General features: G+C 43.4%; 1 protein-coding gene across 2 annotated transcripts in view; it reads left to right on the forward strand.

Moving 5' to 3' along the window:
- The window catches only part of LOC121871119 (mucin-1-like), a gene marked incomplete at its 3' end in the record, with an annotated part of 138815 nt that overhangs the window by 99956 nt on the left and 11359 nt on the right, over positions 1–27500 (forward strand). The window contains 1 exon segment of one of the 2 annotated variants that reach the window (XM_042373264.1): positions 24377–25854. Coding sequence (XP_042229198.1) covers positions 24841–25854 — 1014 coding nt within the window. 2 annotated transcript variants of the gene reach the window in all.

Below are 27500 nucleotides of genomic sequence, written 5' to 3' on the forward strand. Positions count from 1 at the left end.
AGTTGGAGACAATTGACGTTTTGTTACGTGGTTTATTTAGTTTATTGATGAAATAGGGTCTCTCTCTCTCTCTCTCTCTCTAGTCATCACACACACACACACACAAACACACACATGTGCATAAAAACACTCATCTACGCATATAAACACACACGGAAACGTACACAAACACATGTACACATAACTATGCAAACGTTCATACACATAAGAGCAATAAGCCGTGTAAATAATCATATTGTTAAATGGCTACAAATATGAAGACTCTGTGTGTGTGTGTGTGTGTGTGTGTGTGATACTGATTTTTTGTGTGGTACGCCTCCACACACACACAGGTGGATAAGACAAATTACAAGAGGCGTGACAGTTCACTCTATCTGGTGGTCGAAGGTACACGTTTACCTCCAGTTAGTGACAGGCAGTACAATAACAGTGACCAGTTAGTAACAGGCAATACAGCAACAATTATATATTGACCAGTTAGTAACACTCAGCAGTTATTTAAAGTTCTGTCGTGATGTCATGGTAGAACAGACCCTCCTTCCATTGGACGGTGAGATCTTCCAACACAGGACTTCAAACACATCCAACGAAGCCCGTGTGGACGTCAGTGCTCGAGGATTCTGGACGCTGGGACAGCGAGCCTTCTTCCACATCAGGATTTTTTATCCCATGGCCGCATGTCACCGTAACTTAGCTCTCGATGCTGCACACAGGAGGAACGAGAACGACAAGATAAGGGCATACGGGGAGAGAATTCAGAACGTTGATCAAGGCAGCTTCACTCCTCTAGTGTTCACAACCTCTGGTGGGATGGGACCAAGTGCAAGATGTTTCTACGCCAGACTCGCGGAGCTGATCTCCGAACAGAAGCAGCAGCCCAGAAGTTATGTCACAGCCTGGATGAGATGTCGACTGTCCTTCTCTCTCCTTCGGTCGGCTTTGCTCTGCCTCAGGGGAACGAGAGCTTCTGCCCCAACTCCGACAACTGCTGCACATATTGACTATGAGGCTACAGTCACTGAATGCCGCATAGATCTGCGGCTCAACTAATTTAACACAGATAGGATAACTACTTATGTATTAGGATATTTAATATTAAGGTAATTAAATGGCGGCGAAGGTGTGGCTATTGGGGGAGGCTGGAGGCCACGTAGTAGTAGTAGTAACATAAGAACATACTCTTGATATTGTTATCTAAGTTAAAATTACATAATACAACTCACCTTCCTCTCACCTGTATAAATACGTAACTCCACTAGTACCCCATCCCTCCCCCTCTTCCTCCCACTCTCCTCCTTCCTCCCACCTTCATCTCTTCCTCCCCACCATCTACACTCCTATGCAAGATTAATTACAAACAAGCATGACTGACCCAATATGACAGATGACCTACTGCCTGACCCAAGATGACAGATGACCTCTCCCCTCCCCCCTCCACTGGATGAGAGATGACCAGAAGGGGGAAGAGGGGGGTGGGGGGGGGCTTCTTATTGATTGATATTTGTCCCAGGTAAGGTCAGAGGTTGATTGCTTTACTAGATCAGAGGTTTAGAGGTTGATTAGGTCACGGGGTGATGATGTAAAGTAGAGGGGCTTGGAAGGTCAGGTTATGTTGTAGTGGTGGTGGTTGTTGTTGTTGTTGTGGTGGTGGTGGTGGTGGTGGTGGTGGTGGTGGTGGTGGGTGGTGGGTGGTGGTGGTGGTTGTTGTTGTTGTGGTGGTGTGGTGGGTGGTGGTTGTTAAGTGGTGGTGGTGGTGGTGGTGGTGGTGTGTGCGGTGGGTGGTGGTGGCGGTGGTTGCTGTGGTGGTGGTGGTGGTGGGTGGTGGTGGCAGTGGGTGGTGGTGTGCGTGGTGGTGGTGGTTGTTAAAGGGGGTGGTGGTGGTGCTGTTGTTTGCAGGTATTATTGTGGTGGTGCAGGTGGTATGGTGGTGTGGTTGCTGGGTGGTGGTTGTTGTGGTGGTGGTGGTGGTGGTTGTTTGTGGTGGTGGTGGTGGTGGTGGTGGTGGCAGATTATGGTGGTGTATTGTTGTGGTGGTGGTGGTGGTGGTGGTGGTGGTGGTGGTGGTGGGTGGTGGTGGTGGTGGTTGGGGCTTGTTGTGGTGGTGGTGGTTGTTGTTGTGGTGGTGGGTGGTGGTGGTGGTGGTGGGTGGTGGTGGTGGTGGTGGTGGTGGTGGTTGTTGTTGTTGTGGTGGTGGTGGTGGTGGTGGTGGTGTAGTGGTGGTGGTGGTGGTGGTGGGTGGTGGTGGTGGGTGGTGGTTGTTGTGGTGTGGTGGTGGTGGTGGTGGTGGTGGTGTGGTGGTTGCTGTTGTGGTGGTATAGGTGGTGGTTGTTGTGGGTGGTGGTGGTGGTGGTGGTGGTGGTGTGTGGTGTGGTGGTTGCTGTGGTGGTGGTGGTGGTGGTTGTTGTGGTGGTTGTTGTGGTGGTTGTTGTGGTGGTGGTGGTGGTGGTGGGTGTTGTTGTAGTATTTTTATTGTGATTTGAATTTGTGAATAAAAGATAGATAGACAGACAGACAGACAGACAGACAGATTATCCATATATTTACGTCATCCTCGTCTCGTCCACCATCTTTTTTTTTTGTCAAGAAACACCTGACGTCGTTGGGGATTCTATTATATTTTCTCAACACTGTTTAAGTCAAGTATCGTCGTAACTCGGAGCTTCGAACACGGGTAGTCATCATCTCACTTAAAGACGGCACCGGAGCTTGAACACGGGAGTCATCATAGCTTCACTGCCTCGTACGTCATAACTCGGAGCTTCGAACACGGGGAGTCATCATCATGCTTCACTGCCTCGTACGTCATAACTCGAGCTCAAACACTGGGAGTCATCATCCTTCACTGCCTGTACGCTATAACTCGGAGCTTCAGACGGGGAGTCATCATGCTTCACTGCCTCGTACGTCATAACTCGGAGCTGAACACGGGACATCATGCTTCACTGCCTCGCATGTCATAACCGGAGCTGAACACGGGGAGTCATCATCCTTCACTGCCTCGTACGTCATAACTCGGAGCTTCGAACACGTGGAGTCATCATCCTTCACTGCCTCGTACGTCATAACTCGGAGCTTCGAACACGGGGAGTCATCATCCTTCACTGCCTCGTACGTCGTAACTCGGAGCTTCGAACACGGGGAGTCATCATGCTTCACTGCCTCGTACGTCATAACTCGGAGCTTCGAACACGTGGAGTCATCATCCTTCACTGCCTCGTACGTCATAACTCGGAGCTTCGAAGATTGTTGGCATTTTCCAGTCCGTTGTTAACATGCACAGGTCTGGCGGGAATCACCTGGTTTATGCCCTACAGATCATTAGGTCACCAAGGTGGGTCACGAAGCTGGTGGTGAGGTGAAGGTGATCGATAGTGTGAGTAATGGTCGTGAAGGCACGCTAAACAGCCTTACGGAGACTTAACCAATCACAGGCTAAGATTTTGTTGTTGAAGCATTAGCCACGCCTACTTTATCTTCTGACACCCAATCACCTGGTAGTTTTGTAAAAGGCATGTTCATTAGCCACGCCCCCGTCATCATATAAGAGCCAATCACATGTTATTTTCTAAAGGATGTGTTCAGTAGCCACGCCCAAGTGAGAAAGAGAGAGAGAGAGAGAGAGAGAGAGAGATGGAAGGTTGAGGGGAGGGGAAGGAAGGAAGGAGAGGTGGGGGTGGAAGGAGAGAGGGATAGAGGGAAAGAAAGGTAGAAGGAGGAGGAGGTGAAGGAGAGAGGGCCAAGGAAGGAAAGGGAGGAGGAAGAGAGAGGGGTATGGAGGGAAAGGTAGAGAGCTGGAGAGAGAAAGTGGTGGTGAAGTGCATTCTGTGCACCCCATTGCAAGCGCCTGGGGAGGAAGGAAAGCAGGTGAGGAGAATTTTATACCCACCTACTAAATTACTACCTTAGAACCCTCCCTCCTCCTCCTCCTCCCTCCTTCTTCTCCTTCTTCTGTTCTTCCTCTTCTTCACCCCATTCTTCCTTTCCCCTCTTTTCCTCTTTCTCCCTTCCTCCTCCTCCCTCTCTTTCTCTCTCTTCCTCCCACCCTGTTTGAGTCATAAACTAACCACACGATACTGCATTTATCTCTCACCGCCCTCCACCCCCCCCCCCATGTGCTCAAATTTTTATTGTCTCATCAACGATTTGCCAAATTACAGGTAGCGTGTTGGCAATTATTTTTACATGTAATTTTACCATTTGTTGAGTCATTTTTCCCTTGTGTGTTCTGGCGGCTGTAATGATTTTTAGATACGTCAGCCATCTGCACGTTCTCTGTATTTTTTATTTTTTATATAAACAAGAAAATAATGAATTGTTATGATTTTTATGTGTATATACGGAGGAAATATTAGTATTTGTTTATATACCTTCACTGTCTATATACAAGCTCAATCAATATAAACTTGTTATTTGTTATTGATGAAAGGGTTGAATACATACATACATACATACATACATACATACATACATACATACACAGATAGATAGATAGATAGATAGACAGACAGACGAGATACAAATTTCACCAACCATTACTTAAATCTGTTATACTCTAATATACTATAACATAATAAGAACTCCCTCAACCTGTGTCTAAATGACTAAGTATGGGTTACATTACGAACTGGGGGTGCAAGGGGAGGGTGTGTGAGGCTGAACGGGCCAGGGGTGAGTGGGTGGGGAAATTGTTCTTGTTTAGTCTGGTGATAAAGGCTTGTATATAGCTGACTGATGCAACTAAAATACCTCACCTTCACCACCTTGAGAACATGCAGTCAGGTGTTTGAGACATGTATATAGCTTGATGACGCAACTATAAAATTAACTACCATTCATTAAGATATTAGATATTTAGGTGTTGAATAATCACCTGGAACGTAACCATCATCTCATTAACACCTGGTGATTACACATAATGAGGCCGCTATTAGACACTCATTAATACGTCATTAAATTTATCCATTAACCTGGGAGTAACGACGTGTGGTTCAGTCATTAACTCCTACATGCAATGGTGTCCAGGTGATCAAGTCAGCGGCCAGTTAATCTTGAAACTGACATAGTATGACTTCGGTTACGTACAGGCCTGAGCTATTAACTCTCTTATATGGTCTGAGATTAAGAGCTATTTGGTTGAGTGTCTATAGCTGTTGGGGGTGAAATTTTAAACCATCACTACCACCATCACTACTACTACCACCACTACCACCACCACCACCACCACCACCACCACCACTACTATCATCACTACCACCACTACCACCATCACCACCACCACCACCACCACTACTATCATCACTACCACCACTACCACCATCACCACCACTACTATCTAATCACTACCACCATCACCACCACCACACCACCATCATCACTACCATCACCACCACCACCACCACCACTACTATCATCGACCACCCATCACGCCCTTGCCACCACCACCACCACTACTATCTCATCCACCACTACCGCCATCCCACCACTACTATTAATACTACCATCTGCCACCACCACCACCACCACCGCTATATCGTGCTGCCTGCTACCACCGTCCACACCACCTGCCTATCATCCTTTACCTGCATCCTTCTGCCATCACCACCACCACCACCACTGCTATCATCACTGCCGCCATCCTACTGCTACTGCTATCATCACTACCACCACCATCACCACCACCACCACCACTACTACTATCATCACTACCACCATCACCACCACCACCACCACTACTACTATCATCACTACCACCACCACTACTATCACCACTACCACCACACAAACACACATGCTAAACAACTTCCTATCAATCTCGCCATGACAGCAAACAAGTGACCTAACCAACGTGTCATGCATCATCCCATATAACACGCATGACAGATGAACCACCACACACCTGTCCCACCTGTCTCAACCCAACACACATAAATTAATTAGAAAAAACACCTTTATCTTTTAACAATTTCAGTAAGGGTTAACTTTTCTTGCAACATCTTTATCTCGCATATGATTGGTTGCTTCGAGTTATCATAGGTAGCCCAACTAGAGAAATCTTCCAAGCTCCCCTTACTGATTACAGCTCATTAAGATAAAATGGGTAACTAATGGAACAAGTCGGTCAAAAATCGCATGTTGCTGGGTTATTCTCCAAGATTGTCCACCACGCAACGCTGGAGCTTTTCCAGAGGAAGTGACAGACGAACAGAGATTGATACACACACACACAGGTAAGGAACTATCGAACCCCTGTACCTGACACTCACCTCACCGTGTATGTCACCCACTAGCCATCACCTTAAGCCTTACCATTGATCAACTACTTAGCGTGTCGGGTCAGTTCTGGTGATTTATGGATGGTGGTAGAAAAGGGGTTAGTTGATGTTGGTAAGGGATAGTGGTAGTGGTGGTAGGGGATAGTGGTAGTTAGCAGCAGCAGTAGTTGGGTATAACCACCACAATCTCTGGACAGAACGAGCGTAGGACAAAAGCCCCTCGGACAAAAGCCCCCTAGGAGAAATAATAAGAATTTTTAAAATAATTATTTTATTTTTTTACAGTTTATGAACTTTTCTCTAACCTAACCTAACCTAACCTTCGGGAATTCTGTTATAGTTATAAAGAAGTATACAAGGAATGTTTATTAAATCTGCAATGACATATGTTTGGTCTACTGGGGTAGTTACTCCCCGACATTGAGTGACCTCACTGGGCCCACGGGTCACCTCAGTAAATGCAGAATGAACATGAAGGTAAAATATGTCGTCTTTTTTCTTTTCTATTTATTTGATAATGTTCTATATCAAAATTGAAAGAGTTATAATATTCTAATTATTTAAGTTGTAATAATTTCATATTTAAATCTATATATTTTTAACATTTCTGATGACCTTCTCTTTAACATAAAAACAGGCGGGGCTTCTGTCCTAGTTTGCACTTTTACTGAGGGGCTTTTGTCCTAGGGGGATTTTGTCCTAGGGGGATTTTGTCCGGGCCCCGGACAGAACACAGTGGCAGTCAAGAACACCAACAGAGGAAGAACATGACACGGGATGAGGCACTTGACACCACATGACACTCCTTACAACAAGTCTGACACGGCATGACACTATAACAAGTCTGACACCACATGACACTACCTGGGTACACCTGTGTTAATCAATACTAATCAATTTTCACCTGCTTGACAAAGTTGACTCAACCTATGAATGGTCCGGGGCAATAAGGTGTCATTCCACAGGCCACACTAAGGTCGGGAGTTTGTGCATTAAGGGCAGGGAGATGAACCTAATGTTGATGTCTATTGAATGAGGGTTGTTCACTCACCTTGATGTTAATTTGTTATTTTGGACGCGTCGTAATTATCCTGTGTGTGTGTGTGTGTGTCAGTATACATACCTACATGTGTTTATATACTGTACACACACACACACATACGTACATAACCTTATATGTGAGCTTGAAAAATATTAGAAAAAGTAAATTATTATTGTTATTATTATTATTATTATCATTAATCTTGCCATAACACACACACGTACACCTGTATAATCCGACGTATAAAAACGACTCTTATCTCACCAATTCCCCTGCTGGTGCGCCTCTAACGATCAATTAAGAAGCAATCACCATTCAATCACCAGGTAATCGCAAGGTAATTAGCGTCTGATCGTGTTTCGCTCCTGTACGATGGTGGGGTCAGGAAGGCGCTAATTGGCCAGTTATGTATGTGTTTTAGACATGACTGTGTGTATGTATGTATGTATGTATACAAAACATACACAAACTAGCAGCCATGACAATCAAACAGACTGAAACTTTATAGAAATTTATTATAAAAGTTTTTAAAAATAAACTAAAAGTAAAAAAAATCACCAAAGAGACAAAAAAAAATCATAAAAACCTAAATTACTCCTTGAAGAGAAACTTTATTAGTGAAGCGTGAAGCAATTTATGAGACACTGAGAGAGAGAGATAATTAGTGAGAAATATAATTAGTGAGAAAGAGTTAATTCATATTTTTAGTTTTTAATTATTTTTTTTTTCGTTAGAATATTTGGATCACTTGAAGATTAGCCCCCCTAGCCCCCTCCTCCCTTTTCCTTAATTGTTTTACCTGATGATTGAACACCTTTACGTTATCTGAGAGGGAGGAGTTAGGTTAGGTTAGGTTTGGTTAAATTAGGTTAGGTTAGGTTAGGTTAGGTTAGGTTTGGTTAAATTAGGTTAGGTTAGGTTAGGTTTGGTTAGGTTAGGTTAGGTTAGGTTAGGTTAGGTTAAATTAGGTTAGGTTAGGTTATCGTAGTTAATCTTAAGGGTGTCTGTTCTTCAGGTGATCCAAATACTCGTTAGCACAGGTAAGAGACGGCACTCTACCCCCTGTGTGCCCAAGGCTATACTACACAAGAAATCTTTTAAGAATCTACCTTAATATTTTTGTGTCTACTGGCATAAATTCACTCACCCCCCAAAAAACAGATTAGACGATTAAGGACATTCCACTGCTATATGTAGTTCGTTAACACTAATTTATACCTAAAAAGAAACGTACGTGTGTGTGTGTGTGTGTGTAAATGTTTTTTTTTCTGTGTGTGTGTGTTCGTGAAGGTATGTATGTATGTAGGTATCAACAAAGGGTTTTATAACAAGACAGGGAACTTCGTCACCGTCTGAGTGTCCGTGAGTCATTTTACACATTCCTGTCTTTAAACAGTAGAACGATCACGTGAAGATTAGACACCCCAGTTTATTTTCACCCTAACACTAATGTAACTTTATTTTAAGCTAACCTAACTTAATATCAACACATCAACATTCCTCATCTAAAATAAGGATAGTCAACAAAGTCATGGCTATAAAGGAAAAAAAAACTAAAGTGGTGTTTGGGTAAAGCGGTATGTAAACACAACGCCTCATACCAAGACAAGAAACTCTGTCTCAGTTAAGGTGACGATCTGTCCCCCTGGCCGTCGTTGTTAATATTTAAAGCTAATAATCTCCCGAGTCGATCGTCTTTTGTTTACCTACGCTATTTTACCGTGATTTATTTAAAAGAAACATAATCTACTGATGGAATTCATAGACACGATAAACATTATTCTATTATTTATTACATTTATATAACTTTTGCCTTATATAGCGTGTTTACGGGACGTGTATAACAAAGATGAAATTTTAAGGAGTTTTTTTTATGATTGTGTTTTTAGTATGGGAAGGAGGAGGGGGGAATGTTATTTATTTAACTAATTATCGTTATTTCTTTCTTCTCCTTCGTCTTCTCTTGTTCCTTCTTTCTCCTTTTCTCTTCTTCTCCTTCTCTTCAGCGTCGGGATTGTTCTAAGACTGTACAATGCCTCAGTACATGTAAACAAACCAAATCTTCGTATGATCCTTTGATAAATCCGGATTCAGAATTCGGATTCACGAACGCAGAAGGTAAATAGAGGAGGGAAGCAATGTTTGTGTGTTTAGTAATGGTGAGGCCCTGGGATTTGGTGAGGTAGTGTTGTGACGTTGAGGACCTAGCTGCTGGGGGGAAGTTTACAGCATCCAGTAGAGTCGAGGATCCTAGCAGCTGAGGGAGAGGGGGGGGAGCTATACCATTTACCAAGTGCCTTAAAATGTCGACAAATGAAATGATCTTGTGTGTGTGTGTGTGTGTGTGTGTGTGTGTGTGTGTGTGTGTGTGTGTGTGTGTGTGTGTGTGTGTGTGTGTGTGTGTGTGTGTGTGTGCATATACCAGACAACAATATAATGTTTAGTTTCAGGTTAGGTTAAGTTAGGTTAAGTTACGAAAGGATATAATCTAACTTCAAAGCTAATAACGTCACCACGACAACTAAACCGGACAGTCCACGGCAAGGTAAGCTGTCAATTGGTGTGTCAATATTGTGTGTGTGTGTGTGTGTGTGTGTGTGTGTGTGTGTGTGTGTATGTTAGACATACATCCCCCCGTGTGTGTAGAGTAAAAGGTGTGCTGATTAGTACCGTATTTGATATAGTGCTGGAGTGACTGATTACCCAGGTGTGTTATAAAGGTAGTGGTTTAATAGCTCTCTCTCTCTCTCTCTCTCTCTCTCTCTCTGCCTCTCTCTCTCTCTCTCTCTCTCTCCTGTCTATGTACGTGTATTTTTATGTATGTATGTATGTATGTATGGGATGAGACATATGGCTTGTAGACTGAGAGGATAGACAAATAAACACAAAATAACAGTGTTGAGCTTAAGATAACAAGGATGAAGCTAAGATAACAAGGATGAAGCTATGATAACAAAGATGAAGCTAAGATAACAAGGATGAAGCTATGATAACAAAGATGAAGCTAAGGTAACGAGATACAAGCTAAGAAATATTTAAGATAACAGCATGGGAGGTATAAATAACAAACATATGAGTTAAACCAAAGCTAGAATGACAATGTAGAGGCTAAGATAACAAGACAGGAAGTTATCACACGTAGATAATTGAGGAGTAAAGGGGAAAGGGGGTGTATCAAGCCTAGGGAACCATAACCCAACCATAACCCAACCATAACCCAACCATAACCCAACCTAACCCAACCATAACCCTTCTAGCAACCGCAGCAACCATAACAACCTTCCCACCTCAGCCCAACCCTAACCCAGCCATAGCAACCATAAACAACCGCAACCTGCTCCTGTTATAAACTTCCCACCTCCTTCCCACTCAGCAGCCATAACCCAACCATAGCCAACCCACCTCAACCCAACCATAACCCAACCTTAACCCCACCCATAACCCAACCATAACCCACCTCAACCCACCTCAACCCACCTCAACCCAACCATAACCCAACCTTAACCCCACCCAACCCTCATCATAACAAAAATCAGCTGATCGATGTAAACAAAAGAATTTCTAACATGTTTCAACTCGTTATGTTAATATAATTTTGTTTATCTCGTATCTCTATCTTTTATTTGTGTTTGTTATTATTAAATATCTTTTGTTTTTTTAATGTAATCTTTTGTTTATTGTTTTAGAGATTTAGTGGGGAAGGTTCACTCGTTCTGGGATTATTTATATTTTTTTGGCGGGAAATTTGGGAGTTTTTGGTAATTTTGGCGGGAATGGAATCAAGTCACGTGATCTGGGAATACGAGAGAAAATTATCTTTCTTATTTTTTTTCCTCCTGATGTCAAAGTCTCATGCGAAGGTAAGGTATTTTCCTCTCTCTCTCTCTCTCTCTCTCTCTCTCTCTCTCTCTCTCTCTCTCTTCTCTCTCTCTCTCTCTCTCTCTCTCTCTCTCTCAGGAAAAGCTTTTTACTTTTGTAATGCCTAATAACAATTCACAATTCTAGCTTTAATCAATTTGGCCACCAATCTGCTTATATATGGAGGTTATAAAATGTCCTAATAGTACACACACACACACACACACACACACACACACACACACACACACACACACACATTCTCTCTCTCTACTCACACATTTGGAGTCGAATTTCCAAACGTTTATGAGTTCAATTTCCTCCCAACTATCGAGAAACTACGTGATTGTCTTAAACTACGTGATTGTCTTAAACTACGTGATTGTCTTAAACTACGTGATTGTCTTAAACCACGTGATTGTCTTAAACTACGTGATTGTCTTTAATTTCCCCCCAACGTTACTCTGATGGACTAAATGGCGTCGTAATTGCACTGAGACTCTACCTAGATGACACTGGTTCAATTATCTCGGAGTGTTGACAGTGAGAACTAAAGCGTTTGATTTAATAAGGCATTTTGGATGGACACACCTGTAGATTAGCCCCCCTGACTTAGTTCACCTGTACATTAACCTAAACCTAACCTAACCTAAACCTAACCTAACCTAACCTAACCTAACCTAAACCTAAACCTAACCTAACCTAACCTAACCTAACCTAAACCTAACCTAACCACCTTAACTCTGTCTAAAACTTAATCTAATCTAAATTAACCTAACCTATTATAACCTAATCTAACCAATTATATTCTAACGGTTAGATTAGGTTAGAATCAAACCTAATCTAACCAGACTTAACAAAACCCATTCTAACCTAACCTAACTTAACCAAACCCAACCGAACCCAACCCAACCGAACCCAACCCAACCGAACCCAGCCCAACCGAACCCAACCCAACCGAACCCGACCCAAAACAAATCCCCAGGTACAATAAGCTTGGTGGTGTGTAGGGGGGGGGGGAGGGGCTAATCTTTATGTAGGTCCGAGAATTTCTTAATCCAGGCTGGGTAAACATAGATGGATTGAGTGTTGTGATAAATTCCCGGCAGATGGCGAGTAAATATAAGGAGTTTGGAGGGTGAGGAGAATTTAACTGCTGTTATTTATAAGAGGAATTCTGTACAGACATATATGCAGACAGATAGATAGATAGATAGATAGATACACGGATTGATAGATAGATAGATAAATAGATATTGAGAGAGAGAGAAAAACAGAGAAAAGCAAAAAGTCAAGAGAAATAAATCGAGAGACAGACAGACAGACTGACTGATACAAAAATCTTTAAAGTAAAAACAATAAGTTATTCACATCTGACTAACTGAGGAAGAATTTTTAACGCGAAAGATCGAACCTGTGTCCTGCCTACTGCCGTGTCGAGAAGAGAGCCAGTGGGCCACGTGCCTCGCTCCCCTGCCCACCTCTCCCCCACCTCCCACCCCCCACCCCCCCGCCCACTTAACACTTCAGAACACTTCCCTCACGCAACGCTAGACTGATCCTGACCACACCCACACACACACACACACACACGCGCACACACACACACACGTACACTCACACGCACGCACATTAACACACACGCTGACTCTAACCACAATGTGAAAACTTTGTGGTCACACTAATGCACACACACACACACACACACACACACACACACACACACACACACACACACACATACATGCATACATACATACATACATACATACATACATACATACATACATACATGCATATACTACTGGTCAATTTACAGACTAGTGTTAAAGATGGAAACACACACACACACACACACACACACACACACACACACACACACACACACACACACACACACACACACACACACACACACACACACACACACACACACACACACACACACACATACATATACTGGTCAATTTACCAGCTAGACTTCACATAGTGTTAAAGATGGAAAACACACACACACACACACACACACACACACACACACACACACACACACACACACACACACACACACACACACACACACACACACACACACACACACACACACACACACACATATGTCCCTACGTCGTTCTCTCTATCTGTTTACCTGTTTATCTTCCGTGTGTGTGTGTGTAGATAGAAAGAGAGAGATGGTGGATAGAAGAAGAAGAGAAAGGGGATGAAGGAGAGAGAATAGAGAAAATGAAGAAGAGAGAAGGGAGAGAGTATGGGAGACACAAGAATTGAGAGGAGAAGCAATGTGGGAGGGAGAGAGGGGGGGAGAGGGGTGAGAGGGAGGAGGCAAGAGAGGGAGGGGAGAGGGGTGGGAGGGAGGGAGAGCGGGGTGAGAGGGGGGGAGAGTGGGGGTGGAGAGGGAGGGGAGGGGGAGGTGGAGGGAGAGTGGGGTGGAGAGGAGGGGAGGGGTGGAGAGGGAGGAGAGTGGGGGTGAGAGGGAGGGGAGAGTGGGGAGGAGGGGGGGGAGAGGGGTAGAGGGTGGGAGAGGGGTGAGGGGAGGGAGAGGGGTGGAGGGAGGAGAGTGGGGGTGAGAGGGAGGGAGAGTGGGGTGAGAGGAGGGAGAGTGGGTGAGAGGGAGGAGAGGGTGAGAGGGAGGGAGAGTGGGGTGAGAGGGAGGGAAGAGCGAGGTGAGAGGGGTGACCACACAGGTGTCAGGATGTTCGATGTAATGATTAGCGGACCACGAATTATTGATAACCTTACCTGCATCTACCTGTGTGTGTGTGTGTGTGTGTGTGTGTGTGCGTGTGTGTGTATGTATGTGTGTGTTAGAGCACCTTCACCTTCACACATTAAATATAACGTTTAAAATATACCTACACGGAGTTCTGTAAGCAATTTTCCGCCAGTGTGTGTACGCAATCGTGTAAGTATAGATACGTTCACATGTGTGTTTCTGGTCTGTGTGAAAGAATCTCAAGAACTGTAATATCTCTCGTATATGCAACAGGTATCATTGACTCGTGCAACAGAAGCTACGCCACCGAAGGCATACAGTGACATCTTTATGGAGAAACTACGCTAGACGATCGTTTCCCTACCTCCTTAATGCTTGTGGTAGCATTAGTGGTGTCTAAAACAAAGGTTCTTTAACATAAGAACATAAGAATGGAGGAAACTGCAGCAGGCCTATTGGCCCATACTGGGCAGTCCCATTTACACCCAACCCCTGTTGCTCATATATCCACCCAACCTTATGTTTGAAGCTATTCAGCGTATTCGAGTTAATGATGATATTTGGTAACTTGTTCCACTCATCCACTACTCTGTTTTCAAACCAGTGTTTACCTATTTCACGCCTAAATCTAAATGTGTCTAATTTAAAACCATTGTTACGAGTTCGCTCCTGGTTGGATAGTTTGAGTACCTTTGTAATGTCCCCTTTGTTTAGCCCTGACTTCCATTTACACCTAAGAGAGTGCCGTTACTGGTTTAAAGTCTGGCGTCTGTAAGTCTTTCTAAATTTTGGAGAGCCTGGCAAACGTTCGCTTCACTTACCCATCATAAGATTTTCATATTAAGGTGAACGCCAGACGCTGTTGATTGCGCGTGCTGGTGTTGCTACGAGTTATATAGTCTTTTCTGGGTCTTCGCGGTTTCTTGGTGTGTGTGAGAGAGAGAGAGAGAGAGAGAGAGAGAGAGAGAGAGAGAGAGAGAGAGAGAGAGAGAGAGAGACTGTTGGTGTTGACACAGGGGATTATACTCTACGTCAGCCTCTTCCACCACATGCCTCCCGACTCTCCTCCTCCGTCTCTCTGTTGTCGTTCTTGTCTCATTCCGTCTTGATAAACGGATTCTCGCCCGGATTCAATAACAACAACAAGGTGTAACAAATTTTAGTCCACTTTTGTCTGGTGTGTTTTATTAACCTAATTTTTGTGATTATTTTTCTCGTTTAGTTGACACACACACACACACACACACACACACAAATTCACCCCACTACCCCCCAATAGTTGTTTTGATAAGTTAAAAGACCTTGTTTCAGTGTTTAGCTGTTCCTTAAGTGTCTGTGTGGGTGTTTTTAAACCAAGGCTGTCTCTACTGACTTGACCTGATGGATGTCCTAAGCAGGTGAGGGATGGAGTGTCGTTTCAGTCAGCCAATAGCAACTTTGGTTAGTGGTGAAGGTGTGTTTTGGTTCGTCGGGAGGTGTAGAGGAAATGAATAGGTGACTTATTTAGAGAAATGAGAATGAGGTGGGAATGAGGTAGGAATGGGGTGGGAATGAGGTGGGAATTAAATGGGAATGAGTAAGATGTTGGTGTGTACTTGAAAATAGGTTAGGGTCCTACACACACACACACACACACACACACACACACACACACACACACCTTTCTCCTCCCATACTCTCCTCCGCCCCCCTACCCACCACCCAACCTACTTCAGTCCATGCCCCCCTCACCTTCCCTCTCCTCCCCCATCCCTCCCCATCCCTCCCCCACCCCACTACTCCCTAGCCATACCCTACTGGTGCTGGGGTCGTCACACAATCCCCCTGGTGAGGCTGGCGGTCTGTCTAGGCTGGGGAACTGCTCAGTAAGGAGGAAGGGAGCAGGGTGTTGACAACCCTCTCTCACGACGGTCCTGTCCAAGAGGTCGTGTGTCTGTCTGTCTGTGTCTGTCTGTCTGTCTGTACGGCGCGGCGTTCGTATCTTCGAGTCACTTACCTAGAGTGCCGTAACTTCGAGTGATTTACCTGGAGTGTCATACCAGGATGTGTCAAGATGTCATGTGTCATATAAATTCGAGTGTCATAAGCTCAGTGTTATATATATTCAAGTGGTCATATCTATAGTGTTATATACCCAAGTGTCGTATTATAACTTCGTGTGTCATAATGAAGTGTCAGCTGTCAGTCATATCTGTCAGCTGAGATTATTTTTAGAAGACTACTCGACAGGTGGTGTTGTGGGTGTCAGGAAAAAAAATATGAAATCGTCAGCATATTATATTTTCTGTTCCTATTTTGAATTATTTCTTGCGTCAGAACTCCACCCCCCCCCCCCTTTGAGTGTCAGCCAGGTCCACCTCTCCCCTTTGAGTGCCAGCCAGGCCCCTTTTGAGTGTCTAAGCGTCACCAGTACGAGGCTCTCTCTCTCTCTCACAGGACTTATAATGGAGGAAAGAGGGTCCTAATTATCGTACAGGTGATCTTATCTTACCTGGAGGCCTTTGTTGATGAATCCACTCCTATGGGGGCTAAGCGCGCGCTGATTGGTCCTCACCTGCTATGACGTGTGTTGCTGATATAAATGTTTAATAATGATAATAATAATAATAATAATAATAATAATAATAATAATAATAATAATAATAATAATAATAATAATAATAATAATATAAAAATGATCTCTCTCATAACCACTAGTAGTACGATTCATATTTCTGTGTATATATGTGTGTGTGTGTGTGTGTGTGTGTGTCTGTCTGTCTGTCTGTCTGTCTCTAAAATAACTCAAGAACAGGTTTGATTATCACGAAAGAAACCACACACACACACACACACACAGACACACACAGACACACACACAGACACACACACACAGACAAAAGGAGTTCCTCATTGACAACACAGGTAACTCTTACAGAACTTAATGGGATATGACGGCAATTTCAGTAAGATTATGACGTGGCGTTATTATTGTACCGTGACATCTTCACTACTAGATCGATATTGACATGGTAACGGCCCGTGTGCTGGGTTGGTTGGTGTTCGCTTGAGTGTGGGTTTGTTTGTTGTTACTGTAGTGGTGGTTGTAGTAGTAGTAGTAGTAGTACCAGTAGTAGTAAAAGTAGTAGAAGTAGCCGTAGAAGTCGCAGTAGATGTAGTAAAAGTAATTCCGTAAAATGACTCAGCATTTCATGATTGTAAAGGCGTTCAAGACTCACCTAACCTGACCTGACCTGACCTGACCTGACCTGACCTGACCTGACCTGACCTGACCTGACCCAACCTGACCTGACTTAACCTAACCTGACCTGACCTATCCTGACCTAACCTGACCTGACCTAACCTAACCTGACCTGACCTAACCTAACCTGACCTAACCATGACACATCCCAGCACCTTCTGATTGGCCGTAATACCAGCCAATCAGGTGTAATGTGGTGATAAACAGACAGATACCTGAAAGTAAATATGAATGAGAGAGAGAAAGAGAGAGAGAAAAGAAAGATAAGAGACAGAACAGAAAAAAGAGAGAAAGAAAGAAAAACGAGGAGAGAGAGAGAGAAGGATAAAGAGAGAAAGATAACGATAGAGAGATAGAATAAAAGAGAGAGGAGAAAGTAAAAGAGAAGAAGAAAGTGAGAGAGAAGAGAGAAAGATAAGAGAGAGAGAGAGAGAGAGAGAGATGATTGATCCAACAAATTATTGACTCTCAGAGATGAGCTTGTGAACACACTCAGTTCTCCACTCCCCACAGGTCGATAATAAAACCCCTTGATTATTACATGACTCTCTCTCTCACCTGCCTCCTCCTACCTCACCTGTATAATTAAATTCACTCACTAATTAAGAAACCATAAGAATCTCTACCCTCTTTTTCTCAATTGTATAAACATTTTTCGTAACAGTAAACATTCCATAAACATTCCATATTAACATCAACGTAACACTGGAACTCTACATTAACTCCATACACGGATGAACGGACACACGCACGGATGAACGGACACACGCACGGATGAACGGACACACACATACGCACAAGAGTTATTACAGGTATAAGATCCGTCATTTTCAACAAGTAAACACAAAATGCTTATTAAGATTCTGTACATTGCGTCATGGTCTGCGTCATGGTCTGCGTCATGAAAGGGGTTGGGGGTGAGGGTGGGGGTAGTCAAGATGATGTAGGGAATGATCTTAAGTCAGTCAGTCAGTCAGTCAGTCAGTCAGTTAGTCAGTTCATAGCGACGATCAATAGACTCTGACAAAACATCTATTTTTAGGTAGACTCTGGCAAAATATGTTGTGAGCTTTAAGCCTAGTGTGGTAATGACTCTCTCTCTCCATCCTTTACTAAATCGACCAGTTTGCCCCTCCCACACAGGTAAACAACAACAAGTATACAGGTATGATAATTAATAATCATAATTTACCTGCTCGTCAAACAGCTGATGCCTGTAATGCAATTAACCACACCTGTCAACACACCTGTTTTTACTTAATTAATTGTTTAGAAATATCCAAATTGGTTACTGTGATTTTGTTAACTCATTACGGTTCGTGTTATTAATTAAGACTACAGGTACAGGTGTAAATACAGGTAAATTGTCAGGTTATAGATACAGGTACAATTACAGGTGCAGAGATAATTGCATAAATAAGACAAATAACGATAATTATTCTTTTTCTTCTCCTCCTCCTCCTCCTCCTCCTCCTCCACCACCCCCTTCCTCTCTCACATTTATCAACATTCAGGTTCTACCATCATCCTCCGTTTCCTTTCTCTCCCCTTCTTCTCTTTCCTCCATCATCATCAGACATTCTTCCATCTCCTCCTTCGCTTCACCCCTTCTTCCTCTTATTCTTCTCACGTAAGATAAGATGAAAATAATAATAACACTAATAACAACAACTGATAATGATAATAATAATAACAATAATATTAATAATAAAATAATAACAACGACATCAACAACAATAATAATAATATTATTAATAATAATAATAATAATAATAATAATAATAATAATAATAATAATAATAATAATAATAATAATAATAATAATTACAGGTATGATACAAAATACAGGTATATAATTAAGAGTGATTTGTACATTATTAAAGTATATCGTTATTGAAGTTTATACGACTGTAACTTACTAATGAAGATTCTTTGATGAGAGAGAGAGAGAGAGAGAGAGAGAGAGAGAGAGAGAGAGAGAGAGAGAGATAGAGAGAGGTGACCTTAGCTAACCGTTCCAGACGTAAAACCTGAGCGTGATCGATTTTTTTTTGTCTTACTTTCTCTAATTTTCTTTATCCTTCTTTCTCACCGTCTCAAATTTATTTTATTTTATATTGATTTCTCACTCATGAACTCTCTCTCTCTCTCTCTCTATGTGTGTATCTTTCTATCTTCCTCTTTCTCACTGTCTTTACTTCATTTTTTCTTTTCATATTTTTCTCGCCGTCTCTCTCTCTCTCTCTCTCTCTCTATCACACACACACACACACACACACACACACACACACAGAGTCCCGTTTCTTCTACGTACCATTACGAAAGAACCCTTCCTTCTTCTCTCGCCTAGGGAAAATAAATATTCCCACCATGCAATTCCCCTCCCCATGGTCCAACTAACCACAAGCTCGGCCGGAAATTTCAGATTCTATCCGACTAAGTTATGTTCCCGTCCTATCCGGCTACGTTAAGGCCAGGTTATTATCCGGCTCTACGGTTAACTATCGCGGAGACCCATTGCGTTGAGGAAATTACTACTGTAGGTTGTGGGAAAAAATAGATTTAGGATGATATTTTAAAGTTCATTTTCTTTCCGCTAGTTGGACGTATGCGGCGGCAGATGTGTACCCTGGTTTTTTTATAGGGAGGGGGGGAGGTGGTTTTGGTGGGCGTTTTTTTTTTCTTGTGTAGAGATAGAGAGGGTGAAAGAGAATTAGAGGTGGGGGAAGGAAGTTTATAGTTTGCAAATTGAAGAAATTTAGGAGGAGGTAAGAGAGGGCGGGCTGACCGCCTAGCTAAGCTAATAGTGTGTTAGGGTTGTGTCATGGGTTAGTTATTGTCTGTCGATACAGGCACTAGACATCATACCCTGTCCCATATATGGGTGTTTTAAGAGCCTTATTTCATATTCCGCCGACCCTACTGGCGGATGCTGGTCTAGAGAGGTTGTCTATTGCCTGGCCGTATAGATCAGGGGTGGTGATGGACCTTTTAAGATTTGATAACTTTTTGGGAACCATGTATGGTTGTTGTCGTTATCTGGTGGGAGTCTTTGAAGGAGTTCTTGCTCTGATCGTTCTATCTTTTGCCAGACTCTGCTGGCCGGGGTGTGTACCTGCTGGTTGATGGGTTTTATTCTCAGGTCTCTATGTATCTCGGCTGTGGTTCTGGTGAAGGGGTATCTTTCACCTGTGATGAACCTCGGGGCTTCACTTTGGACCACCTGTAATTTTAATAATTGGGTGGTGCTCATAATATGAAGAGGTACTGCTAGGTAAGTTAATATCGGTATGATAAGTGATGTCGTCAGGCGGAGTTTTATTTTCTCAGGAAGCTCTATAAAGCGGTACAGTTTTCTCAGCTCTCTTCTTGCCTTTTCCTTCCTGGTGTGGACATGATGGGAGTAACCTGTCGTGGATATATGTAGGCCCAGGAGGGTGCCTCTGCTTTTGTATTCTATCTGGGCATTATTGGTTACTAATGGATGGGTTTTCCTTCTGCATAAGGGTATTACTATGAATTTCGGGAGACTGGTTTGGATTTTTCATTTTTTTCATAGTTATTTACCCTTTTTATTTCTCGTCTGGTGTTGTCGACCTGTAGTGCTCTTGATTTTCCTCGGTGTGTTGTTATTTGAGTGATGTCATCTGCATACATAATATCTTCGTTACCTATTCTGGTGGGAGGCGGGGTGTCACTTGTGTAGATAATATATAGGGTGGGAGAGAGGACGCTGCCCTGAGGGACTCCGCTCATGAATGGGAAGGTCTCTCCTGTGTGTTGTCCTACCCTCAGTCTGGCATTCCTGCCATCAAGGAAGTTTCAAAGCAGCTTTTCGATGTTGGTGGGAAGTCCGAGTTGGAGGAGCTTATATTTTAGGCCATCATGCCAGACTTTGTCAAACGCCTTCGTTGGGGTGGTGCGGGATGGTGGGGGGAGGGGCGGTGTGGGATGGGATGCAGGGGGAGACGGTGGTGCAGGATGGTGGGGAGCGGGGTGGTTGCAGGATGGTGGGGAGCGAGGTGGTGCGGGATGGTGGGGGGAAGGGGGGGTTCTGGTGGTGGTGGGGGAAGTGGGGAAAAATTCCACGCGTTTGAGGGAAGGATGTCTTCCGGTTGGTCTTCTTTGGTACAGTATTGAATTCAAGGTTAGGACTGTATAGGTTAGGTTAGGTTAGGTTAGGTTAAATTAGGTTAGGTTAGAGATTTAGTTATGGTAAGTTAGGTTAGAGTTACCTTACAGAATATTAGGTTACGTTATATATATAGAGTTATATTAAGTTACATTAAATTAGATTAAGCTGTGATCAATATTAAAAAAGCTAAATCAGGTTAGATTAAATTAAACTAAATTATCACAGAATATAATGAAGAAAAAGAATGACCAATCAACACACATCATTTCCCCCAAACGCGTGTGTTATGACCCCGGTATATGGCGTCGACTCACCAAGGACGAAGTTTTAACATAATTCCCTCAGTCTCTCGGCTCACGCAGCGTAGCGAAGATTATACCTGATAGTCGGATAATTTACCTGGCGTTATTATAAACCATGTACTAGATAATTAGACTGGGCGGATTACCTGAGGATTAGCGAATGTCTGTCTTTATGGTGATGGAACAGATTATGGGTTTAGCGATGATAATAATCCTTGGAAATTATTACTGAGATTAATCATTGACTTACAAGTTAGTTAGAGGAAACACGGGGATAAGACTTATACTTTCTTATATACGTTTTAACGAAATGAAAAAAAAAGGTGAAGCTATATATATTTTTAGGAAATTGCACTCGAGGGAGGTATAATTCACGGCTTGTACTGGTTAAAGCCTTGACCTATGACCTACTGACTTACTAACCTTAGAATTATATCAGCTATAGAGGTTATTATGGTTAATAATTATACCGAGTTTGATAGTTATTGCTTATGCCGTTTATGAGTTATGATGCTAATTCTCTAACAGCCTGTCAGTCACTTACAAGTACTTACACGCTACTTACAAGCACTTATAAGTCACCTACAATCACTTACAAACACTTACAAGCACTCACGCGATCACCTCAGCTGACTTATCGGGTTTTTGCACCAAAACCAAGAATAGAGTTTGAGATGAAATGACATCACAAACAATAAGGGAGTCAGCAACACAACCACAAACAAAGAACTGACAAACAGACCCAGGCAACACAACGAAGCAACAGGCTAACAGGTAACATACACAAATAAACAATAGACAGAGATTTAGGCAACACAAACAATAAACAACTTCACACACAAACAGATACAAACAACATTAATCGATACAGACACAACAACAGAAATCCATAACTGGCAACTGTCTTATTGCAGGATATCTAAGCCTGGGAGCGGCGGGCGTTCTGAACCACTTAGCCAGGTCAAGAAACGTTCTCTCTTGGCAGGGAAGAATGGATGGGAGGTGGGGGGTCACTTGTTGTAGGAGAATGCACAGAAACGGTTTGGTAGGTGAACGTTTAAACGGTTGCACTAGATAAGAACGGCTTGAATTCATTGTACTTAGGACAATAACAACTTGAATGGCTATGTTTAGATAGAATGCCTGGTTGTTTGAACAGACAAAGACGGGGGAGAGACTCGAGCAATTCTAGATGACTTACCTGTAATGGCCCCTGTCTCATCAACAGAAGTATTATATAAATGGGTTATTTACATTTAATTTATATTCAGATTCATCCCCTGTAATTTTCCACTACCTATGAGGACATGAACTGAACACATGAACCCTAGCTTTCCCAAGAGGGAGAAGCCCATATGTCAGCATCTATGTAAGGGCGCACCAAGGCGACGCCTTTAGTCAGTCACTCACACCAACTAATATAGAACGGACGTTGATTCACGTTCATATACATAAACGCCGTCCCTCACTCATCACACTCATAAATAGTGGAACTTATGGTTGATCTACACTCAGGAATTTTATAAACATAATACTTTTCTAATAAAACAAGAAACTTCAATTGGGTTTCGTTACTAAAGCCCAATATAATATATGTGAACCAACCTGGTTAATTGGGAATTAACCAACCGGTTCATACCCCTTTAAATTACCCGAAGATGTAGTCAGTCGTTTTCTGTGTTGTTATGATTCATTGGTCACCTCTCATGATCCTGTTTACACACACACACACACACACACACACACACACACACACACACACACACAGAGTGATAAAAAAGTAAATACCAGAAATAATAACCATAGGTGCGTATTTCCTTACCTTGAGTATGATGGTTTAAACCTTAGAGAACCATGGATTAAACCCTTAAGAACCACCAGTTAAACCGTGGAGAAATATGACTTGAAATCATCTCAGTTTTAGATTAAGTTAACTTGTGATGTGTGAATCTTTTTTTTTGGGGGGGGTGTGAAATCCGAATCTATATTTGAGCCACGAATCGGAATCGAATCTTTTGTATTGAAGCTTTGGTTTACGTTAGGTTAGGCTTGAGTTGCTTTACTTTGGTTAATTTGGTTTGAGCATTATTATTATTATTATTATTATTATTATTATTATTATTATTATTATTATTATTATTATTATTATTATTATTATTATTATTACTAAACTTCTGACCAATGAGAATCGAAAAATAGATAAAATAGTTATACCTATTTCCTTCTTCCCATTTTCTTTATATCGCTTCCTGTAGAATTCTGATTATGGAGTGTGAGAGACCTTCGGGAGTCATTACTAACTCAACAAGGTCTTTTAGTACAGCTGTAGTTACATAATACGTCTACACCACCTGAAGATTAAACACCCTAGTTTATTTCACCTGATAATTTACCTCCCTAACTGGAGATTAGGTTAGGTTAGGTTTGTGCTAGGTTCGTGTTAGGTTAAGTTAGGTTTGGTTAGGTTAAGGTAGATTAGGTTAAGTTAGGTTAGTGTTAGGATGGTTAATTTGTTTTACAGCTATAAGTCAATGTTGTAATTCTGAGTCTTGTAAGTGTGGTAACAAGAGTGTGATGGTACAGACGAGTGTTGTAGTGAAGTTCTTATAATACCTGTGAATGGTGTAACGCTGAGGTGTGTGATGTAACAACAGAAGGTCATCGTCTAAGACTTTTTCAGAGGATAAGAACAGTGGAGTCTTGTACCGCCCTTGAATGTGTGTTGAGTTGATTGTAAGTTTCTAATTAAACTTACCTTCGGTGTTAAGGGTTGAAGCTTTTTTCAGTCTAAATAACTAAACTAATGAGAGATTAAGAGGCCCAGGTAAGAAACAATCTCCTGTTAAGACTCTCTCGTAATCTTATTGGTGTCGGGAGATCTGGTAATGTGAGGTCCGGCCGCCAGGTGGCAGTAGAGAAGTGGCGCCGCACCTAGATGCTGCCTTTCCGTTGTGACCTTTACGCTCTCAGAGGCTGGTCGAACCTCGTGTCCTGGCTGGCAGTGCTGAGTGGTCGATCAGTGTGAGGGACCAGTCAGCCACTCAGTGTGAGGGGAACAATCGGTGTATAACGAGGACAAGTGCACGAAGGAGGAACTTGGACCTGCTGAAGGGAGGAGTGCTGGAGGGGCGGCTGCCTTCTGTTGAGGTCTCCTAACTCACACTCACAAACTGGCGGTAGGGAGAAAGAATTAAGGAGTCACCATCCAATATGGAGACTATGAGACGCGGCCTCACATGGCATCCCCCCCACTAAAATGTCAGGACTTCTGAGCATCGGGTCTCGCGCCGCTAGTGTGCGACGGCACCACCGCCAGCATCTCGCGTCTTCGTCCTCCGCCCACTCTTCTCCGACACACTCCCCCTCCTCCTCCCGCGCCTCTCTAACACACTCCCTCTCCTCCGCCCGCGTCTCCCCGACCTACCTGTCCCCTGGGGAGACCATTTTACCCCCCACCAGGAGCGCCCCGACCACCCCTGGACACGCCACCACCTCCCGGACTTTCTCCTCCCAGCAGCGTCCCGACCAGCTGGGGTTCCTGGCCCCACCAGAGCCTTCACAGGGAGCCAGGAGCGTCCCCACCAGTCCTCTTACCAACCTGAGGCGTCAGAATTCCCCTTCTCGCTCGCCTTCGCCGTCAGCAAGAGAGTCCCGTAAGCCATCACCATCAGCAAGAGAATCTCGCACGCCCTCGCCGTCAGCAAGAGGGTCTCGCACGCCCTCGCCGTCAGCAAGAGGGTCTCGCACGCCCTCGCCGTCAGCAAAAGGGTCTCGCACGCCCTCGCCGTCAGCAAGAGGATCTCGCACGCCCTCGCCGTCAGCAAGAGGGTCTCGCACCCCCTCACCGTCAGCAAAAGGGTCTCGCACTCTCTCGCCGTCAGCAAGAAGGTCTCGCACGCCCTCGCCGTCAGCAAGAGGGTCTCGCACGCCCTCACCGTCAGAAAAAGGGTCTCGCACGCCCTCTCTATCACCAAAGAGATCGCGTACGGCCTCTCCTTACCGCAGAAGATCCTTCACCCCATCGCCAGAGGAGTCGTCTAGTCCTACCTTATTTTCGCCGTCACCAAAGGGGTCCTCCACTCCTTCCCCGTCACTCAAGGGGTCACGCACGCCCTCACTGTCACTCAGAGGGTCACGAACTCACACGCCGTCACTTAGAGGTTCCTCAGCCACCACGCCTCTGACGCCGGCTGTGCCTTCGTCTTCAGCCTCCTATAGCACCTTCGACTTTGACTCACTGCCTTGGGGCCTGAGTCACGTTAACCACCAGGTAAATAATGGGGCTGACTCACCTTGTGTCTGACTCGTCCTCACCTACAGGTAACTCATGAAATTGACTCGCCTACACCAACAGGTAACTCATGTACCTGACTCAACCACATCAACAGGTAACTCAATTAACTGACTCACCCATAACAGCAGGTAACTCATGTAACTAACTCGCCCACACCAACAGGTAACTCAATTTACTGACTCACCCATAACAACAGGTAACTCATGTAACTAACTCGCCCACACCAACAGGTAACTCAATTTACTGACTCACCCATAACAGCAGGTAACTCATGTAACTAACTCGCCCACACCAACAGGTAACTCAATTAACTGACTCACCCATAACAGGTAACTCAAATAACTAACTGACCCCCAGTAATAGATATACTCAGGGGTGATACATACAGGGTTACTCGGGGAGGGGGTGATACAGGTATACCAGGGGGGGTGATAGATACAGGGTGGGAGGAAAGAGGGGGAGGGGGAGTAAGTCTGTTTACTCTTGGTCAATAAGGCATTAGGTCGAAAGTCACATCCTATAGTAAGTGTAAGAGACCGAACGGGTGATGAATCGATGGTTTGCTGAGTTGGATCGATAAGGTGGTAGTAATTGTGTGTGTGTGTGTGTGTGTGTGTGTGTGTGTGTGTGGACTTTGGGTGAGGGAGTGAGAGGGGGGGTAAAGGAGGAGAGAAGATACGGTTGTACTTTATGTGAAGGAGTGGGATGGAGAGAGAGGGGTGGAGGGGTGGTCTGAGAGAGAGAGGGGAGGTTGGCTGCTATCTGATAGGGTAAAGATACTTGGAGTGGAAGAGAGGAGGAGGAAGAGTAAGAGGAAAGATAGTTAAGGATGAGAGTGTAAGAGGGAGAGGAGGAATGGAGGTGAGGAGGAAGAGGAGAGAGAGAAAGAGAGAGATAGAGAGAGAGAGAGAGAGAGAGAGAGAGAGAGAGAGAGAGATAATGAGAAAGGACAGCTACAATAAATCAGCAAACAACATCATTATAAAACGGAATTACTATAATGTATTCAACCCCTGTCATTATGGTCAATTTAATACCACAATGAAGCTGATCTTGACCTTTAACTGTGTCTCTGGCTTTTTGACTTCAGAGCACAAATTTGTATGGTACCACAACTTCAGATAGTGTTTCATCTGTTTGAGAAGTTTCATGCTGTATCTCTATTGATGGGTGAGAAGAATTGAATTTGAAGACTGACACACACACACACAAGATACAAAGATATATATGTACATATACATATATACACACACACACACACACACACACACACACACACACACTGCAACTTATTAATAAACTGTTTTATTAATATTATTATACATATACATATTGTATACATACATATATACATACAAGCGAGTATGAACGATAATATCACCAAGACATAAAAACAACATTTTTATCTCTTCTGCCCTCTTTTTTCATAATTGTAATTACTGCTATTATTAATTTTATGTCCCCCTGTTTTACCAAGTTTGTGTGTGTGTGTTTTTATGTATACGCATATATGCTGTGTCTGTCTGTATTTATATATGTGTGTGTATCTGTCTGTGTCTATGTACGTGTGTGTGTGTGTGTGTGTGTGTGTGTGATCTGTTCAGTGTTTATGTACGTGTGTG

The sequence above is a fragment of the Homarus americanus genome, unplaced genomic scaffold, assembly GCF_018991925.1.
Source record: "Homarus americanus isolate GMGI-L3 unplaced genomic scaffold, GMGI_Hamer_2.0 scaffold31143, whole genome shotgun sequence".
Taxonomy (NCBI): Eukaryota; Metazoa; Arthropoda; class Malacostraca; order Decapoda; family Nephropidae; genus Homarus; species Homarus americanus.